The sequence below is a fragment of the Eriocheir sinensis genome, chromosome 51, assembly GCF_024679095.1.
Source record: "Eriocheir sinensis breed Jianghai 21 chromosome 51, ASM2467909v1, whole genome shotgun sequence".
Classification (NCBI taxonomy): Eukaryota; Metazoa; Arthropoda; class Malacostraca; order Decapoda; family Varunidae; genus Eriocheir; species Eriocheir sinensis.
In genome coordinates this window covers 12,851,428-12,870,937 of record NC_066559.1, presented here as the reverse complement: position 1 = coordinate 12,870,937, position 19,510 = coordinate 12,851,428, and the positions used below count along the sequence as shown (strand labels likewise).

Here is a 19,510-nt window from a genome sequence, read left to right as displayed (position 1 = left end):
TCTATATCATTCTTATTCCTGGTGTTGTTTCTATTCTATCCTCATTTCTTGTTGTTCTCTTCAATCGCCTTTTCTTGGTGCTGTGTGCTGGTAGGGTAAGTCTCCTTCACCCCAGAAAAGACCCACTCATACCAACACACAACACCACACGCCTTAATGCTAGATTTTTTTGGCTTTTTCTCGTTTTGTGATTTTTTTGTTCATTTTTTGTAGTTGATGAGATGACACGATAGTTTCCTTTTATCGATGTTGTGATTATATATTATCATTTTTTGATGTTCTTCTTATATATCTTCCTTCTTTTATTCTCTTTCTATATGACTCCTTTTCTGGTATTGTTTATGTTCTATTTTTTTTTCTCGGTGTTCCATTGTATTGCCTTTTCTTGGTGCTGTGTGCTGGTGTGGGTAAGTCTCCTTCACCCCAGAAAAGACTAACTCATACCGACACACAACACCACACGTGACAAGCCTTGATGCTAGATTTTTGTCTTTTCTGATTTTTTTCTGTAATGAACGTGTCATTACCTGGGTCGTCTGGTTAATGAGATGATCAGTACTGTCTTGCTGGCCCCGCCCCCCGCCCCTGGACCCTCGGGATCTCCAGCACCGCCATGAACGCCCCGGGGGAGCCGAGGCGCTCTGCCGGGACTCCTGGGCCCTGCGACGCTAGCCAGGAAGACCTTGGGCCCCCTGACGCTCCCCAGCCCCGCCGAGGCGAGGAGGGTTGGAGCAAGACTTGCCTCCTAAAACCACCAGACGGGAATATTAAGTTAATCGAAAATACCGTGAAGGCGCCGATCACGGAGTTTGTCGGATCCGGGATGGCAGAACGAAGTGACCTTGGAATGGTTTCCGGGGCAGAATCCGTTTGTCTCTTTCCTTCTTGCTTCCCTTTTTGCTTGTTTTGCATTCTCTCTCTCTCTCTCTCTCTCTCTCTCTCTCTCTCTCGTAAACAAGATAGAAGTAGTAGTAGTAGTAGTAGTAGTAGTAGTAGTAGTAGAAGAAATAGTAGTTAGACCAAATCTGAGTATTGCTTCGTGTCTGTCAGGTCTTGATATGCCTTAACTACGCATAACCACGGCCCGGCGGACATAGACTCATAAGAGGGCAAAGGACGGAGCCTAAGAGTAATTACTGGGCTGCAAAGTTGGAACAGGGAAGGGAGGGCTGAGTTATCATTAGGCTGAAAGAGTGTCTGGGATGAAGGCAGGAAGAATGGGGAAAGAGGAGAGAAAGGAGGAGCTGGGAGGGAGAAAAGGAAGGAGAGGAAGGTCGAAAGGGGATTGAAGAAGGAAAGGAGGAAGAACAAACAGTAGAAAACGGAGGGAATTTAGGAAGGAGAGAAAAACATTAAGAAACGAGGGTGGGAAGGAATAATGGAGATGAACGGGAGGTAGAAAATGTGAGAGGGAAGGAAAAAGAGTAAGTTGAATGAGAAACGAAGAAGAGAAGGAGGAGGAAGGGGAAGGAGAGGGAAGATAGAAAAGGGAATGAACAGGAGAAGGAAGAACAAGAAATAGAAACAGGAGGGAACCTTGGAGGAAACGAGGAAGGAAAGGAATCATGGAGATGAACGGGAGGTGGATAATGTGAGAGAGAGGATGGGGAGTAAGGTGAATGAGGAACAGAGAAAAGAGAAAAAAAGAAATGAGAAGAAATACGAGGTGGAAGGGAAGGACTAGAGTGAGAATGCATTCAAAGGTATGACGAATTGTTGATTGGTGCGTGTGCGCGTGCGTGTGTGTTTGTGTGTGTACATGTGTGTGTGTGTGTGTGTGTGTGTGTGTGTGTGTGTGTGTGTGTGTGTGTGTGTGTGTGTGTGTGGGGGGGGGGGGGGTGATGCGTGTCTAATAACTCACTGGCTTTCATTTTTTTTTCTGCTGGCCTAAGTTTGAGACCTGTTCTTGGGTAATTTGGGGTCACTGATTTTAACAATGACAATAGCTTTTTCCATCATGTCAATTTTTTTTTTTTCTATGGGCTGGTCCATATTGGCCCCACCCATAGCTATAAGATATATCGTAGGTAATCATATATGTTGATATTTTCTTTATATATGTATTTAGACATTTATTTATCTATCTAGACACACGTAGATATATAAATATATTGTATCTGTTAAAAGCGAAGGGTGCTCTACAGTATGATCCTCATGAATGGAGACTCTTTATAGATAGTTCAAAGAAGAGTTTAAAATATGTATTACTCCTACTGGTCACTCTGTGCATTTAAAAGGGAATCCTGAACACATTAACACTGTATTAGATTTACTCAAGTATGTTAACACTAATTTGTCATATATGTGCATCTGAAAATGGTCAACGTTTTACTCGGCCAACAAGGAGGGCATACAAAATATCCGTGTTTCCTGTGTTTATGTTACTCGGCCAACAAGGAGGGCATACAAAATATCCATGTTTCCTGTGTTTATGTTTCCCGGCCAACAAGGAGGGCATACAAAATATCCGTGTTTCCTGTGTTTATGTTACTCGGCCAACAAGGAGGGCATACAAAATATCCGTGTTTCCTGTGTTTATGTTACTCGGCCAACAAGGAGGGCATACAAAATATCCGTGTTTCCTGTGTTTATGTTACTCGGCCAACAAGGAGGGCATACAAAATATCCGTGTTTCCTGTGTTTATGGGACAGCCGAGCGAAAGACAAACTGTGGGAACAGAAACTCTGGCCGGTTAAAAAAAAAGTTTGAGTGTTGGGAAGAAGAATATCATGCAACAACCCCTTGTTGAGAGAGAGAAAATCATCTTCCCTGCCCTTCGTACTAAACTAGGACTATTGAAGCAGTTTGCCGAAGCTCTTAATGTGGAGGGTGACTGTTTGAAATTCATATGTACAACAATTCCGTCGTAATGGATCGCGAGATCTTTCTTGTCGCAACAAATCGCACTTCTCGGGTGGCGACCGAGCTGAGACTCCAACATTTTCGGTATCGCAGTTAGTTGCAGAGGCAAGATCGCAGAAGTGTGATCCCAGCATTAGACTCCACTCTGTCCAAGAGAGCTGTGTGAGTGGAGCCCTCCCACATGTGAGATGTATATATATATATATATATATATATATATATATATATATATATATATATATATATATATATATATATATATATATATATATATATATATATATATATATATATATATATATATATATATATATATATATATATATATATATATATATATATATATATATATATATATATATATATATATATATATATATATATATATATATATATATATATATATATATATATATATATATATATATATATATATATATATCTCTCTCTCTCTAAAACCTATCCATCTACATATCTATTTATCTCTCTCCTCATTTCTATCATTTAACTTCCCCTTCTTCTTCCTCTTGTATGGACTGGGTACTGGGCAGAGTTGTGGGCCAGTCATTGCGAAGCATCCATTGTCAATACCAGGGTCACTAACCTTGTTTTTGCTGATGATGCAGTAATCCTAGCGGAGTCGCTGGAGGTTTTGGTGATGGCTCTCGAGGCACTGCACGAGGAGGCGAGGCCCATGGGACTTCAGGTCTTCTGGGCCAAGACTAAGGTACAGGTGTTTGGAGGCTTGCTGGATGACAGCACAGTATGTTCATGCGTGTGGCGAGGACGTTGAGATCTCAGAAAGTTTCACGTATCTTGGTAGCGTAATTCATAACAACGGTGAGTCTGGCCAGGAAGTCTTACGGCTGATTGGTCTGGCCCACGGTGTTATGGACTCACTGAACACGAGTGTATGGCGTTGTCGGTACCTGTGCAGAAGGACAAAGATCCGGATCTTCAAGTCCCTTGTCCTCCCTGCCTCACTCTATGGTTGTGAGACATGGACACTAAATGGGGACTTGGAGAGGCGGATTGATGCCTTTGGTAATAAGTGTCTACGCAGAATCATGGAATATCGCTGGAATGACTTTGTGTCAAACCGGCGAGTACTCCGTGCGACTGATTCGACATATAATATCTGCAAAGTCCGTCAACGCTAACTCCGGCTATACGGGCACGTGGCACGTTTTTCGGAAGCTGAGCCTGCTCATCGGGTTGTCTCTGTAAGAGACAATCCTGAATGGAGGAGGCCAGGGGACGCCCACGGAGTTCGTGGCTAGAGCAAGTCAATAGATCCTGCCGGGAGGTACTTGGGTTGGGAAGGTGGCCTGCATGGAGACTCGCTCGGAGAGACCCCTGGATTTGGCGTCGTAGGGTGGGCGAGGCGACGCGCTCCCCCGGCGTATGCCCCCATTGATTGATTGATTCTTCCTCATCTTTTCGTTCCATCCTTAGCCAGAAAAAAAGCAGTAACAGGAAAGAGGTAAGGTTAGAGCTTCTTTTCTCTCCTCTCTTCTCACCTCGGCTTTCTCGCCTTATCATCATCATCTCGCCTCCCTTTCACCCACCTTCTCGTCTCCTCACCTGCCCCTCGTCTCCCTCCAATCCTTACACAGGAAAAGCAGGAACAAGAGAGGAATAAGGTAACCCTTTCCTTGTCTCTCTTCTCACCTTCTTGTCTCCTTTTCATCTCCTCACCTCTACCACACCTTCTTCCCCTCATCTCCTCCTTCTAACCTTCATCCAAGAAAAGCAGGAAGAGGCACGAATAGGAGACCTCAGACCTCCTTTCTCCCTGTCTTCTCACCTTCTTCCTCTCTTCTCACTTTCCTTCTTTCCTCTTTTCCTCTTCTCACGTGTCCTTCATCCCCTTTTTCCAACTCTCACACAGTATAACCAGGAACAGAAGGACTAGGTTAACTCTGACCTCCTTTACTCTCTTCTCACTCATTTCCGCTACTCTGTTCACCTTCTTCCCTCTTCTCTTCTCACCTTATCTCCTCACCTGTCCCTCATCTCGTGACCCTCGCCCATGAAAACCATTAACAAGGAAGGAATATACGAATTCTGAGCTCTTTTCTCTTCCTCTTATCACCTTCTTCCCCCTCATCTCTGCTCACCGTGTCTCTTATATTTCCACCTTGCCTCGTTACCTGCCCCTTATCTTCTCTTTCCAACCCTCACACAGGAACACCAGGGAGAGGAAGGAATAGATGAACTCAGAGCTCCTTTTGTCTCCTCTCTTCTTGCTTATTCTTTCTCCTCTCCTCCTGCTCCTCATCTTCTCCTCACCTCCTCTTTCTCCTCTTTCACCCAAGAACAGGAATAGATGAACTCAGAGCTCCTTTTGTCTTCTCACTTTTAACCTTCATCTCCTCTTCACCTCATATCCTCGCCTCCTGCTCCTCATCGCCTCCTGCTCCTCATCTCCTCACCACCTTTCTCCTCATCTCCTTTTCCTCTCTTTCACCAACGAACATAAAGAAATAGGTGAACTCAGACCTCCTTTTCTCTCCTCACTTCTCACATTCATCTCCTCCTTACCTCCTCATCTCCTTCCTCACCCAGGATCATTAAGGACTAGGTTAAATCTGATCTCCCTTTCCCTCCTCTTCGCACCTTCTTGTCCCCGAGCTGCCTGACGCCGCAGGTGAGGTTGGCCGGGATGCCCACAGGTGTGGTGATCTCGACGGACGTGGGCAGGAAGTAAGGACAGGTGGGACACAACTGATCCGCCTCCAGAGTTCTGTGGGCGGCACCTGCGGAGGGAGAGGGAGAGGGGGGTGGGGTTAGTTTGATGTGGGAAGCAGCGGTGTGAGGGTTGGAGGAAGGAGGGAGGGTAAAGGGGGAAGGGGGAGGGGGTTGTTTGGTGTAGGAGACAGGGGTGTGGGGGGGAGGAGGAGTGGAGGGGAGGAGGTAGAGAGTGGGATAGGGATTGGGGTAGAAGAAAGGGTTGGGCAACATCTGTGAGGTGGTGAGGCTGGTTGTGCGTGGGTTTGTGGGCGGGAAGAGTGGGGGGAAACTTTGGGGAGAGAACGTAAGGGAAGAGTGGAGGGGAAACTTTGGGGAGAGAACGTAAGGGAAGAGTGGAGGGGAAACTTTGGGGAGAGAACGTAAGGGAAGAGTGGAGGGGAAACTTTGGGGAGAGAACGTAAGGGAAGAGTGGAGGGGAAACTTTTGGGAGAGAACGTAAGGGAAGAGTGGAGGAAACTTTGGGGAGAGAACGTAAGGAAAAGTGGAGGGAAACTTTGGGGAGAGAACGTGAGGGAAGAGTGGAGGGAAACTTTGGGGAGAGAATGTAAGGAAGAGGGAGGAAACTTTGGGGAGAGAACGTGAGGGAAGAGTGGAGGGGAAACTTTGGGGAGAGAACGTAAGGGAAGAGGGGAGGGGAAACTTTGGGGAGAGAACGTGAGGGAAGAGTGGAGGGGAAACTTTGGGGAGAGAACGTAAGGGAAGAGTGGAGGGGAAACTTTGGGGAGAGAACGTAAGGAAAAAGTGGAGGGGAAACTTTGGGGAGAGAACGTGAGGGAAGAGTGGAGGGGAAACTTTGGGGAGAGAACGTAAGGGAAGAGGGAGGGAAACTTTGGGGAGAAACGTGAGGGAAGAGTGGAGGGAAACTTTGGGGAGAGAACGTAAGGAAGAGGAGGGGAAACTTTGGGAGAGAACGAGGGAAGAGTGGAGGGAAACTTTGGGGAGAGAACGTAAGGGAAGAGGGAGGGGAAACTTTGGGGAGAGAACGGGAAGAGTGGGGGAAACTTTGGGAGAGAACGTAAGGAAGAGGGAGGGAAACTTGGGGAGAGAACGTAAGGGAAGAGGGGAGGGGAAACTTTGGGGAGAGAACGTGAGGGAAGAGTGGGGGGAAACTTTGGGGAGAGAACGTAAGGGAAAAGTGGAGGGGAAACTTTGTGGAGAGAACGTGAGGGAAGAGTGGAGGAGAAACTTCGGGGAGAGAACGTACGGGACGAGGGAAGAGGGAGAGCTCAGAGAGAGAGAGAGAGAGAGAGAGAGAGAGAGAGAGAGAGAGAGAGAGAGAGAGAGAGAGAGAGAGAGAGAGAGAGAGAGAGAGAATCACACACACACACACACACACACACACACACACACACACACACACACACACACACACACACACACACACACACACACACACACACACACACACACACACACACACACACACACACACACACACACACACATCATTATTTTCTAAGTATCTTCTGCGTGCAGTTATCTCCTGTTCTTCCTCTTTTTCTCACCTTGATTTCATTCTCACAATGACAAAAAATAAACACAAATTCAAAGCTTCTCCTTTGAACCCTAATAGATGATCGCATTCTAAACTATCCCTTCTTAAGAAATGTCATTCACTTCCACCTCAACCTACGTCAGTTTCTAAACGGTTTCTCGTCCTATTTGAATTCCACATCCTTCCCTTCGAATTCCTTTCTTCTTAACACATCTGCACAAACATATATGCACCATACTGGTACTGAAAGGGAGAATTGTTGTTTTGGGCGGCGCTACTAACCCCTAGCAGTGGTTCATAGGCAGCTCGTAAGGACTAGAGTCTGGCATAATGATATTGTTGTAACTGATGTCGAGGGAATGGCTGAGGAAGGGAGAGCTTGGAGTACGGGAGTAAGCTTCGTTAAACCTCTTAGGCAACTCACGCGAGGCTTTGTGTTGTGATGTGAGGCGTTGAGTGTTGTATGATAGATAGATAGATAGATAGATTGGTAACTTTATTGTCAGTTTGCAACATTGCAATGCATACAAATTGAAATTCTTTGTGGCTAGAGCTCCGTATTACAATAAGTTCCAATAAAAGATATAAAATTACTAAAAATGTTAAGTTGATAGAAATATAAAATTACTAAAAAAGATGTGAAGTGTTTCTACAGCTACACATAAGAACACAATAAACACACAATCAATCACAGGGCCCATCACACTTTCACACATTCTCACAAGTAATTTATCACCCAGCCACTATCATGTCTTCAAATGATTAAAGAGTACGATGATTTTTTGGTACAAACGATTTTTTATATGTGTCCGTGCGCTGGGTGGGCAGAGCTAACCTTCTGCCGGACCTAAGGAATGTGTAGCAGGAGTGGAGGCGATGAGTTACATCAGTCATGATTCTGTCAACCTGTTTCATTGTTCCTTCCTGATAAAGCTTGTCGATTGAATTTACTTATGCACCTAACTTCCTCGATTTACCTACGATCCTTATAAGCTTATTCTTTTCCCTAGATGTTAATCTACCAAACCAAGTGGTTAAAGAAACCCTTATTATTGACTCTATAGTGGAACCGTAGAAGAGACTAATTATCTTTTATCTGTGTAAATTTTTCAAAATGCTTAAAAAATGAAGCCTTTCATTGCATTTCCTCACTACCATGTTGGTATTTGCGCTACCTTTTAATTCACGGTCAATCATAAAACCCAAATATTAATATTGTTGCACCCTCTTACAGATTCTTCATCAATTAAAATGGGATCAGGTACGCGACGTCAGTCAATTAACATTTCTTTGGTTTTCTTTACGTTTAGTTCCAAAAATTTTGATTTGCACCAATCAGCAAAAAGGCGAACCTGGGCTAGGTACTCATCACACTCGTCATTTGATATTTTACCAACAGTTACCGAGTCATCGGCATATTTTATTATTGTGCAATTACTAAAAGCACTTCTACAATCGTCTGTGTATAAGCTAAAAAGGACAGGCGGCATGACACAACCTTGAGGGGCTCCTGTATTAGTCACTATTATTTTGGACTTCACATTGCCCAGCGTGGTATATGAGGTCTCTTGGTTAAAAAAACAAAAAATCCACCCTAAAACATTGCCATTTACTCCTATCCCCCTCAATCTGTTCAGCAGAATGTGAGGTTGGATGATATTGGATGCAGAGCTAAAATCTACAAACAAAATCCTTGCTTGTGTATTCTGTTTATCCAGATGTTTGCTAATATCGTTCACTAGGGTTAAACTTGCATCCTGAACACTTCTATTTTTACAATAAGCAAACTGCATTTGGTCCCTAGTATTGTCTACAATATTACATAAAAAATTCTTTAATATGTCCTCTAAGCATTTCATTATATTTGAAGTTAGAACAACAGGCCTAAAATCATTAAAAACTTTGGGAAATATCACTCTGGCAATAGGTTTAATTTCTGACTCTTTCCATTTGGTGGGCACCACGCCCTGGTCTATGGAGTCCAGAAACAGTGTTCTCAGCACTGGTACTAGTTGTTTTGCACAACACTTGAGTGCCCTGGCTGGCACGCCGTCAGGCCCCGCAGCCTTGTCGGTTCTGATCCTCTTCAGGGATTGAAGTACACGTTTGCTTGTCTAACTGACTTACTCGTCCTTTATGTTTTTATACTTTTGTTACGGTAGCCTCTTTATCTCCTTCCGCACCCCTCCCTGTCTTTTTGTTTCTATCACATTGTATTGTACTAATAAACCTACCTTCACGCCAAATGCGTGGTGTAAGGTTTTCTGCATGTTATACCGTATCTGTAACTTCTGTAATAAATTGTAAGTGGAAAGAGTTTTACAATCTCTAATAACTTGCTAACAAGCTAATGAAGTAGTCAAGAGAAATACATTATAATTTTACTGTGTATTCTACCTAATAATTTTACTGTGTACACTAGCTTATAATTTTGGATTTTGTTAAACCAGGCAATTATTTTGCATTTAGGAATGCTATTCTATTATTTTGTATTCATGAATACTAGGCTATTATTTAGCAGTTAGGAATACTATTATATTATTTTGCATTTATGAACACTAGGGTATTATTTTGCATTTAGGAATAGGCTACTATTCTATTATTTTTCATTCATGAATACTAAGCTATTATTTAGCAGTTAGGAATAATATGCTACTATTATAAATTCATGAATATTAGGCTATTATTTTGCAGGCGGGCAGGGTAGCGGCGTGTGCCAGGACAGTGTTGAGTGCGAGCAAGCGGTCGCTCGCTAAGACGCCAACGGTTTTTCACACCCTCCCGCTCTCTCGCTGCCATCTCGCTTCCCGGAGCAGCGTCGCTGCCATACGAACGATGTACAAAGTCGCTCGCATAAACGATCACATACACCGCGACCCCTTGCGTTTGACGAGTGTATGCGAGCGCATACTGCGATGGTCTCTCGCTTACGGTGCGAATAATCGTGCGATGTGGCCAATATCGCAGACTTTCTGCGAACTTTTTGAACATTTCAAAGTCGTGCGAACTTTACCGCGCGACTATTGCGACTAATCGCAGGGACGTAGCTATGATGTCGAGCGTATATGCCGATTTCGAAAATTTTCGAAATCGCCAACCGTCACAGAGCGAAATCGCGGATGTGTGATTCCAGCAGAAGCGAACCCCGTCGCGGAGAGGCAGAGAGGGTTGAGCTGCTGAAGAGTGAGGTCTGAGCTGCCAGAGACGAGAGAGTGCGCCGCTGTCTCCTCCGCCCCCTGCCCGCTTCTGTGAGCCTTGTGCCGTGTCTGTGCCCCCCCTGAGTGCCTGGAGTTACTGTGCCTTGTAAACTATAGTCTGGCAAATCTCAGGTGGCGGCTCTGACGTAGACAGCCCGGTACGTATACCCTGTTGCCCCGTCTCCAACTGACCTCCCGCATAGTGCCTCTCTCTCTCTCTCTCTCTCTCTCTCTCTCTCTCTCTCTCTCTCTCTCTCTCTCTCTCTCTCTCTCTCTCTCTCTCTCTCTCTCTGTGTGTGTGTGTGTGTGTGTGTGTGTGTGAAGACCACCCATCAACCCGCACTATAGAAAAACAGTCCAAGTCATTCAAGAATGAGCTCTGGAGAGGACCATGAGCCAGGAAAAGATGTCACCACTATAAACACTTGCCTGCACCAAGACGGGCTGGGGCCGACCACCAGGCCCCTCAAGATAGCCTACCGACGTATAAAAAAAAAAACAATAATAGTAATAATAATAATAATTATAATAATAATAATAATAATAATAATAATAATGATAATAATAATGATAATAATAATGATGATAATAATCTCCAACAAATATTCTTTGAATAAAAATCCATGTACTAAACATAACTCACAAAGAAATGAAGGTGTTCATTTCTGTTCTGTTGTTGAGAGTCCTTTTTTTTTTTTTTTTTTTTTACAACAAAGGAGGCAGCTCAAGGGCAACAAAAAAAGAAAACAATAATAAAAAAAAAGCCCGCTACTCGCTGCTCCTAAAGTAAAGCAAAAGAGGTGGCCGAAAGGGAGATCAAATACAGGAGGAGAGGTGTCCTGATACCCTCCTCTTGAAAGAGTTCAAGTCGTAGGCAGGAGGAAATACAGATGAAGGAAGATTGTTCCAGAGTTTACCAGCGTGAGGGATGAAAGAATGAAGATGCTGGTTAACTCTTGCATAAGGGGTTTGGACAGTATAGGGATGAGCATGAGTAGAAAGTCGAGTGCAGCGGGGCCGCGGGAGGGGGGGAGGCATGCAGTTAGCAAGTTCAGAAGAGCAGTCAGCGTGGAAATATCGATAGAAGATAGAAAGAGAGGCAACATTGCGGCGGAATTTAAGAGGTAGAAGACTATCAGTATGAGGAGGAGAGCTGATGAGACGAAGAGCCTTAGCCTCCACTCTGTCCAGAAGAGCTGTGTGAGTGGAGCCCCCTCACACATGAGATGCATACTCCATACGAGGGCGGACAAGGCCCCTGTATATGGACAGCAACTGTGCAGGGGAGAAGAACTGGCGGAGACGGTACAGAACGCCCAGCCTCGAGGAAGCTGATTTAGTAAGAGATGAGATTATGAAGTTTCCAGTTGAGATTTTGAGTTAAGGATAGACCGAGGATGTTTAGTGTTGAGGAAGGTGATAGCTGGGTGTTGTCAAAGAATAGGGGATAGTTGTTTGGAAGATTGTGTCGAGTGAATAGGTGGAGAAACTGTGTTTTTGAGGCGTTGAAGGACACCAGGTTCTTCTTGCCCCAATCGGAAATAATAGTAAGGTCTGAGGCTGTTGCGTTCTGCAGCCTCCAGCCTTGAGTCGTTAAGTTCCTGAAGGGTGGGTCTTCTATTAAAAGAAGTTGAGTAATGCAGAGTGGAATCATCGGCGTAGGAATGGATAGGACAGTTCGTTTTGGAAAGAAGATCATCAATGAACAACAGAAAGAGAGTGGGAGATAGGACAGAACCCTGTGGGACACCACTGTTAATAGATTTAGGGGAAGAACAGTGACCGTCTACCATGGCAGAAATAGAACGGTCAGAAAGGAAACTGGAGATAAAGATACAGAGAGAAGGATAGAAACCGTAGGAGGGTAGTTTAGAAAGCAAAGATTTGTGCCAGACCCTATCAAAAGCTTTTGCTATGTCCAGCGCAATAGCAAAAGTTTCACCGAAAGCTAAGAGAGGATGACCTAGAGTAAGTTTAGATGGCTAGGAGATCACCAGTAGAACGCCCTTGCGGAACCCATACTGGCGATCAGATAGAAGGTCAGAAGTGAAAGGGGATTTTCAATCTGCCGGTTAAGGATTGATTCAAAAGCTTTAGATAGACAAGAAAGTAAAGCTATAGGACGGTAGTTTGAGGGATTGGAGAGGTCACCCTTCTTAGGCACAGGCTGTATGAAGGCATACTTCCAGCAAGAAGGAAAGGTAGATGTTGACAGGCAGAATCGAAAGAGTTTGACCAGGCAGGGTGACAGCACGGAGGCATAGTTTTTAAGGACAATAGGAGGCACTCCATCAGGTCCATAAGCCTTCTGAGGATTGAGGCCAGAGAGGGCATAGAAAACATCATTTTGAAGAATCTTTATAACAGGCATAAAGGAGTCAGAGGGGGGATGAGTAGGAGGAATATCCCCAGAATCGTCCAGAGTGGAGTTTTTAGAAAAAGTTTGAGAGAAGAGTTCAGCCTTAGAGATAGATGAGACGGCAGTGTTGCCATCAGGACTGAGGAGTGGAGGGAAAGATGAAGAAGTGAAGTTGGAGGAGATGTTTTGGCTAGATGCCAGAAGTCACGGGAAGAGTTAGAGAAAGCAAGGTTTTGACATTTTCTATTAATGAAAGAATTTTGGTTAGTCGGAGAATAGATTTGGCACGATTTCGGGCAGAAATGTAAAGTTCATAATTAGCATTAGTTTGAAGGCTCTGGTACCTTTTGTGAGCTACCTCTCTATCATTGACAGCACGAGAACAAGCGTGATTAAACCAAGGCTGTTTAGCGTGAGGAGTAGAGTAGAACGAGGAATGTATGCCTCCATTCCAGAGACAATCACCTCTGTGATGCGCTGAGCACACACAGAGGGGTCTCTATCCTGGAAGCAATAATCATTCCACGGGAATCGGAAAGTACATCCTCAGGTCGTCCCACCGAGCTGAAGCAAAATGCCAGAAGCATCGCCTCTTCGGTGGGTCCAGAGGGTGTACAGGAGCGATAGGACAGGATGCAGAAATAAGATTGTGATCGGAGGAGCCCAACGGAGAGAACAGTTTGACAGAATAAGCAGAAGGGTTTGAGGTAAGGAAGAGGTCTAGAATGTTGGGCCGATCTCCAAGACGGTCAGGAATACGTGTAGGGTGCTGGACCAACTGCTCTAGGTCGTTGAGGATAGCAAAGTTGTTGGCTTGTTCACCAGGATGGTCAGTGAAAGAGGATGAAAGCCAAAGCTGGTGGTGAACATTGAAATCTCCTAGGATGGAGATTTCAGCGAAGGGAGAGTGGGTCAAGATGTGCTCCACTTTAGAATTCAAATAGTCAAAGAATTTTACATAGTTGGTAGAGTTAGGTGAGAGATAAACAGCACAGATGTATTTAGTAATAGAATGACAATGAAGTCTTAGCCAGATGGTGGAAAATTCAGAAGAGTCAAGGTTATGGGCACGAGAGCAAGTGATGTCGTTCCGCACGTAGGCGCAACATCCAGCTTTGGATTGAAATTTAGGATAGAGATAGTAGGAGGGAACAGAGTAGAGATTGCTGTCAGTAGCCTCAGAAACCTGTGTTTCGGTAAGGAAGAGAAGGTGAGGTTTAGAGGAGGAGAGATGATGTTCCACAGAATGAAAATTAGAGCGAAGACTTGACACCTATAAGTATACATTCGCATTTTTAGCGAATCAAAACCTGATGTGAACAATGAACATGTTTCAAGCAGTATTAGAAGGAACACATTCCCTGAAATTCATCACTCTCTCCACACTTGTGACAATCTAGATCTGCCGGAAGTCGGCAAATTGAGGATGTCAAAGAGATGTCCAGGTAGTGGAACTGTAGATCGAGAGAAGAGTACACTAGATGGTAAGAAAAGACATACCAAGATGGTATACACACAAAAGTACCCTGCAAGCAAACCAGATGTGCTGAGTTTCATGAGCGAACTAGAGTCAGGTGTCAGAAATGTAAAGCTGTTCTCCTTGTTCACGGTTGGTAGGCTCTCATACAAAATAAAAGTCTGCGGAAAAGGAAGCTCTTCATTGCAATTTGTCAACTCTTCATGGAATAATGATAAAAAAAATGCCTTTATATGTGAGATTTTTATTTATTTGTTTATTTATTTATTTATTTATTTTTTTTTTTTTTAGTATTTCGTTGGAGATATACCCCAAGGGAGGAAGGCGGTTTATTATTTTGTGTGTGTGTATTTCGGTGGGGATATACATACCCCAAGGGAGGAAAGCGGTGAATGCCGCACAACCACCCAGACGGCGGGTAGAGAAATGCCCATTTCTTTCAAGTGGAGGAGACCCAACAACAGGGCTGGGGGTGTCGGAAAGAGCCCACCTTTCCACTCCCAATGACATCGGGTAGGACTCGAAGCCATACGCTCCAGCACCCCGCCGGAGCGCAAGGCGGAGACTCTACCACTGAACCACGGGAGCCCCCTATGTGAGATATGTATTTATTTCTATTCAAATAGAATTATGCTAAAAAGCAGATATTTCCCTTGGATATAATTTTTTAACTGAATACTGAAATGAGAAATGTTGACATGAATCAAAAAAAAAAAATATCTGGAATATAAAGAAAAGTTTTTTTTGACAACGACTTCGTTGTGTCAATGCCCAACGTCACCTCTAGGTGACACCCTTTTTGTGCATAAAGTATAATATATAGGAAAAAATGTTCTCAGTAAAAGTTGCTTAAAATTGTATTCTCAAACACATATTGAAATTGGGAAAAGAAAACTTCATAAATAATGCAATGGGATTTCTTGGGCTAATAATGAATGGTGGGGTCAGGAAACCGGGTGGGAGCGAGGTGTGTGAAGTCGTCGGTTTGGGATGAACTGGGCACACCCACGGCCGTCGGCCAAGGTCCAGAGGCATCACTTGCAGGGCCATGGCTCGCAGTGTAGTATGTAAGTCTGTGCTCTCTCTCTCTCTCTCTCTCTCTCTCTCTCTCTCTCTCTCTCTCTCTCTCTCTCTCTCTCTCTCTGACCCCACCGCATTAGTAAATTTGCAGACGACACAAAGATTGGCAACTCGGTTCTCACTGACGAAGACAGGCAAAGCCTTCAAGAGGATTTGCACAAAATTTCAGCTTGGTCGGATAGATGGGAGATGCCCTTTAACGTAGACAAGTGCCAGGTCCTTCAAGTTGGAACGAGGAATAAGAAGTTCGAATACGAAATGCGCGGCGTTAAACTCAAAAGCGTTCAATGCGTCAAAGACTTGGGGGTCAAAATCGCGTCAAACCTCAAATTCTCACAGCAATGCATCGATGCAGCAAATAAAGCGAACAGAATGTTGGGCTTCATTAAAAGAAACTTTGTATTCAAGAATAAAGATGTAATACTCCCGCTCTACAACAGTTTAGTCAGACCCCACTTGGAATATGCGGTACAGTTTTGGTCTCCCCACCATGCAAAGGATATTGCTAAATTAGAAGGTGTTCAGCGTCGGGCAACGAAAATGATCCCTTCCTTGCGCAACAAATCCTACGAAGAAAGGCTTTCTACCCTTAACATGTTCTCTCTTGAGAAACGTCGCCTCCGAGGAAAACTGATCGAATGTTTTAAAATACTTAATGGTTTCACGAATGTAGACAGATCAACATTGTTTATGATCGATGACACTTTGCGCACGAGGAACAATGGCGTAAAACTCAGATGTAGACAAGTAAATTCAGACTGCACCAAATTTTTCTTCACCAACGTTGTAGTGCGAGAATGGAATAAGCTTCCACCGTCAGTGGTCCAGTGTAACACGATTGACTCCTTCAAAAATAAGCTCGACCGTCACTTCCTTCAACTTAATATCAACTAGAGTAGAAATGCAACGTTTTGGAGTCTTCTGATTAATGTAAAATCACTTAGGTTTAAGGACAGACCACCAAGTCTGGACCATGGGGTCTGTGTGGTCTGATTTTCTATGTAAATCTATGTAAATCTCTCTCCGAAATATTGGTGGGCTTATAATAGTTGCAAATGTAATATATGACTTAAACTTGTGTACGCATTGGCAATTAAGATATAAAGTTTTTTTTGTGAGTATATGTGCTGAGTATATGCTAGCTTAAAATTTATATTTTTGAACATTCCATATTTTTTTCTATTCATATGAGTCTTTGCCCAATGCACCTACCTAAAGGCTTTAAGTAATGGTATATATTATGATGCCAGGAAAGTGTCAGATAATGTATACCTCGATCTGTGTGCTCATTATAGTATGTTGCAATCAGTTCATTAAAGCCAAGTGTTATTTGTAAACCAATATTCATTTGTCCTCAATTTGGTCCAATTCCTTAATTATACAGTGGATTGAAGTATACTAGATTACAAATATCATCTGACATTATTTTCTTATTTTTCTATAGCAAGGGAGGCAGCTCAAGGGCAGAACAACAAAACCAGCAACAAAAGAGCTCACTAGACGCTGCTTCTACAAAAGAATAAAGAACGAGAGGCCAGAAGCGATCGAATTCAATCTAATGAACTGATTATAACATACTAATGAGCACAATGATTTAAATATGCATTATCTTGACTAACATTTCCTGGCATCATATTAATTGACATGGAACCAGCAGCGATCCATCCTTAGTGTAACATGAAGCTGGAGATATGGTTGGGGTGAGACTGAGGGGGCGCACGGATGGGGTGTGGAGTTGCGAGAGGGCTGGAGAAGGAGGTGGTAGGACAGTCACAGCATTGAGGGAAGGGGGTGCAGGAAGGGGAGGTGCAGCAGGGTTGAGCGTAAAAGTCGATGGTCTCTGTTAGGGGATCGTTCCAGGTCATTGTCTCCATGTGCTCCTCCCTCCAGGCTGTCAGGTCGCTTATCACGCCGCTGCAGGGGAGAAAAGGAAGACTGAGTGGTGATGATGATGATGATGATGATTTTTTTTTTACAGTAAAGGAAGCAGCTCAAGGGCAAAAGCAAGTGAAAACAAGAAATGTTAAACTTTGCTCCTCTCCTGTAAAAAGAGAATAGAGAAGAGTAGAACCAATGGAGTGGATGATGATGATGATGATGATGATTACTATTGCATTGTATTGATAAATGGTATAGTATTCTTCGACTTACCAAAAACTCCTTTAACCATAGCAAATGTCGACACCTTGCTTTTTCTAATTCTTCCAGAGACTTCTGGCACTTAGCCAAAAATATCTCCTCCAATTTCACTTCTTCCTCTTTCCCGCCTCTTCTTAACCCTGATGGCAGCACTGCCGTCTCTTCTATCTCTAAAGCTGAACTCTTCGCTCAAACTTTCTGTAACAACTCCACTCTGGACGATTCTGTGCATATTCCTCTTACTCATCCCCCCTCTGACTCCTTTATGCCTGTTATAAAGATTCCTCGGAATGATGTTTTCTATGCCCTCTCTGGCCTCAACTCTCTGAAAGCTTATGGACCTGATGGAGTGCCTCCTTAAAAACTGTGCTTCCGTGCTGACACCCTGCCTGGTCAAACTCTTTCGCCTCTGCCTATCAACATCTACCTTTCCTTCCTGCTGGAAGTACGCCTTCGTACAGCCTGTGCCTAAGAAGGGTGACCGATCCAATCCCTCAAACTACCGCCCTATAGCTTTACTTTCCTGTCTATCTAAAGCTTTTGAATCAATCCTTAACCGGAAGATTCAAAAGCACCTTTCCTCTTCTAACCTTCTACCTGATCGCCAGTATGGGTTTCGCAAGGGGCGTTCTACTGGCAATCTTCTTGCTCTCTTAACTGACTCTTGGTCATCCTCTCTTAGCCGTTTCGGTGAAACTTTCTCAGTTGCACTAGACATATCGAAAGCCTTCGATAGAATCTGGCACAAGTCTTTGCTTTCTAAACTGCCCTCTTTCGGATTCTATCCTTCTCTCTGTTCCTTTATCTCCAGTTTCCTTTCCGGCCGTTCTATCTCTGCTGTGGTAGACGGTCACTGTTCTTCTCATAAACCTATTAACAGTGGTGTTCCGCAGGGCTCTGTCCTGTCACCCACTCTCTTCCTGTTATTCATCACTGATCTTCTTTCCATAACAAACTGTCCTATCCACTCATACGCTGATGACTCCACTCTGCATTATTCAACTTCTTTCAACAGAAGATTCTCTGAACAGGAATTACATGACTCAAAGCTGGAGGCTGCAGAACGCTTAACCTCAGACCTTACTATCATTTCCGATTGGGGTAAAAGGAACCTTGTGTCCTTCAATGCCTCAAAAACCCAATTTCTCCACCTATCAACTTGACACAATCTTCCAAACACCTATCCCCTATTCTTCAACAACACTCAGCTGTCACCATCTTCAACACTAAACATCCTCGGTCTATCCTTAACTCAAAATCTCAACTGGAAACTTCATATCTCATCTCTTACTAAATCAGCATCCTCGAGGTTGGGCGTTCTGTATCGTCTCCGCCAGTTCTTCTCCCCCGCACAGTTGCTATCGATATACAGGGGCATTGTCCGCCCTCGTATGGAGTATGCATCTCACGTGTGGGGGGGCTCCACTCACACAGCTCTCTAGGACAGAGTGGAGTCTAAGGCTCTTCGTCTCATCAGCTCTCCTCCTCTTACTGATAGTCTTCTACCTCTTAATTTCCGCCGCCATGTTGCCTCTCTTTCTATCTTTTATTGGTATTTTCATGGTGACTGCTCTTCTGAACTTGCTAACTGCATGCCTCCCCTCCTCCCGCGGCCCCACTGCACGCGACTATCTACTCATGCTCATCCCTATACTGTCCAAACCCCTTATGCAAGAGTTAACCAGCATCTTCACTCTTTCATCCCTCACGCTGGTAAATTCTGGAACAATCTTCCTTCTTCTGTATTTCCTCCTCCCTACGACTTGAACTCTTTCAAGAGAAGGGTATCTGAACACCTCTCCTCCCGAAATTGACCTCTCTTTCGGCCACCTCTTTGGTTTCTTTTTGTGAGCAGCGAGTAGCGGGCTTTTTTTTTGTTGTTGTTTACTTTTTGTGTGCCCTTGAGCTGTCTCCTTTGTTGTATAAAAAAAAAAAAAAAAAAGTTTCCTTTTGGAAAAGTATACGATATGATGCTCTTATTTAATTTTCAGGTTTTCTTGTAATTGCAGAAGGTTTTGCTACTACTACTACGACGACGACGACTTTCACAACTACAATGACTACAATGGCGGTGGCTGAGTCGACAGAGTGACGGCGCCGCTTTCAGGACGATGCGAGTTCAATACCCGCCCGTTCCCACCAAGCT

General features: G+C 44.0%; 2 protein-coding genes across 2 annotated transcripts in view; both read right to left on the bottom strand.

Annotated features, from left to right (window-relative positions):
• LOC126982437 (uncharacterized) overlaps positions 1 to 7,828 on the bottom strand; it is a 53,065-nt gene extending 45,237 nt beyond the window's left edge. Inside the window, exons 1-2 of the mRNA XM_050834481.1 lie at positions 7,810 to 7,828; positions 5,483 to 5,622 (exon numbers count right to left, since the gene is read on the bottom strand). Of these exons, the coding sequence (XP_050690438.1) occupies positions 5,483 to 5,622; positions 7,810 to 7,828 (159 nt within the window). The remainder of the gene's footprint in view (positions 1 to 5,482; positions 5,623 to 7,809) is intronic.
• An 8,218-nt stretch (positions 7,829 to 16,046) lies between these two features.
• Positions 16,047 to 19,510, bottom strand: part of LOC126982760 (arylsulfatase A-like) — a 34,113-nt gene continuing 30,649 nt past the window's right edge. The window contains exon 11 of the mRNA XM_050835091.1: positions 16,047 to 17,139. Within this exon, the coding sequence (XP_050691048.1) occupies positions 16,893 to 17,139 (247 nt within the window). The 3' untranslated portion in view covers positions 16,047 to 16,892. The remainder of the gene's footprint in view (positions 17,140 to 19,510) is intronic.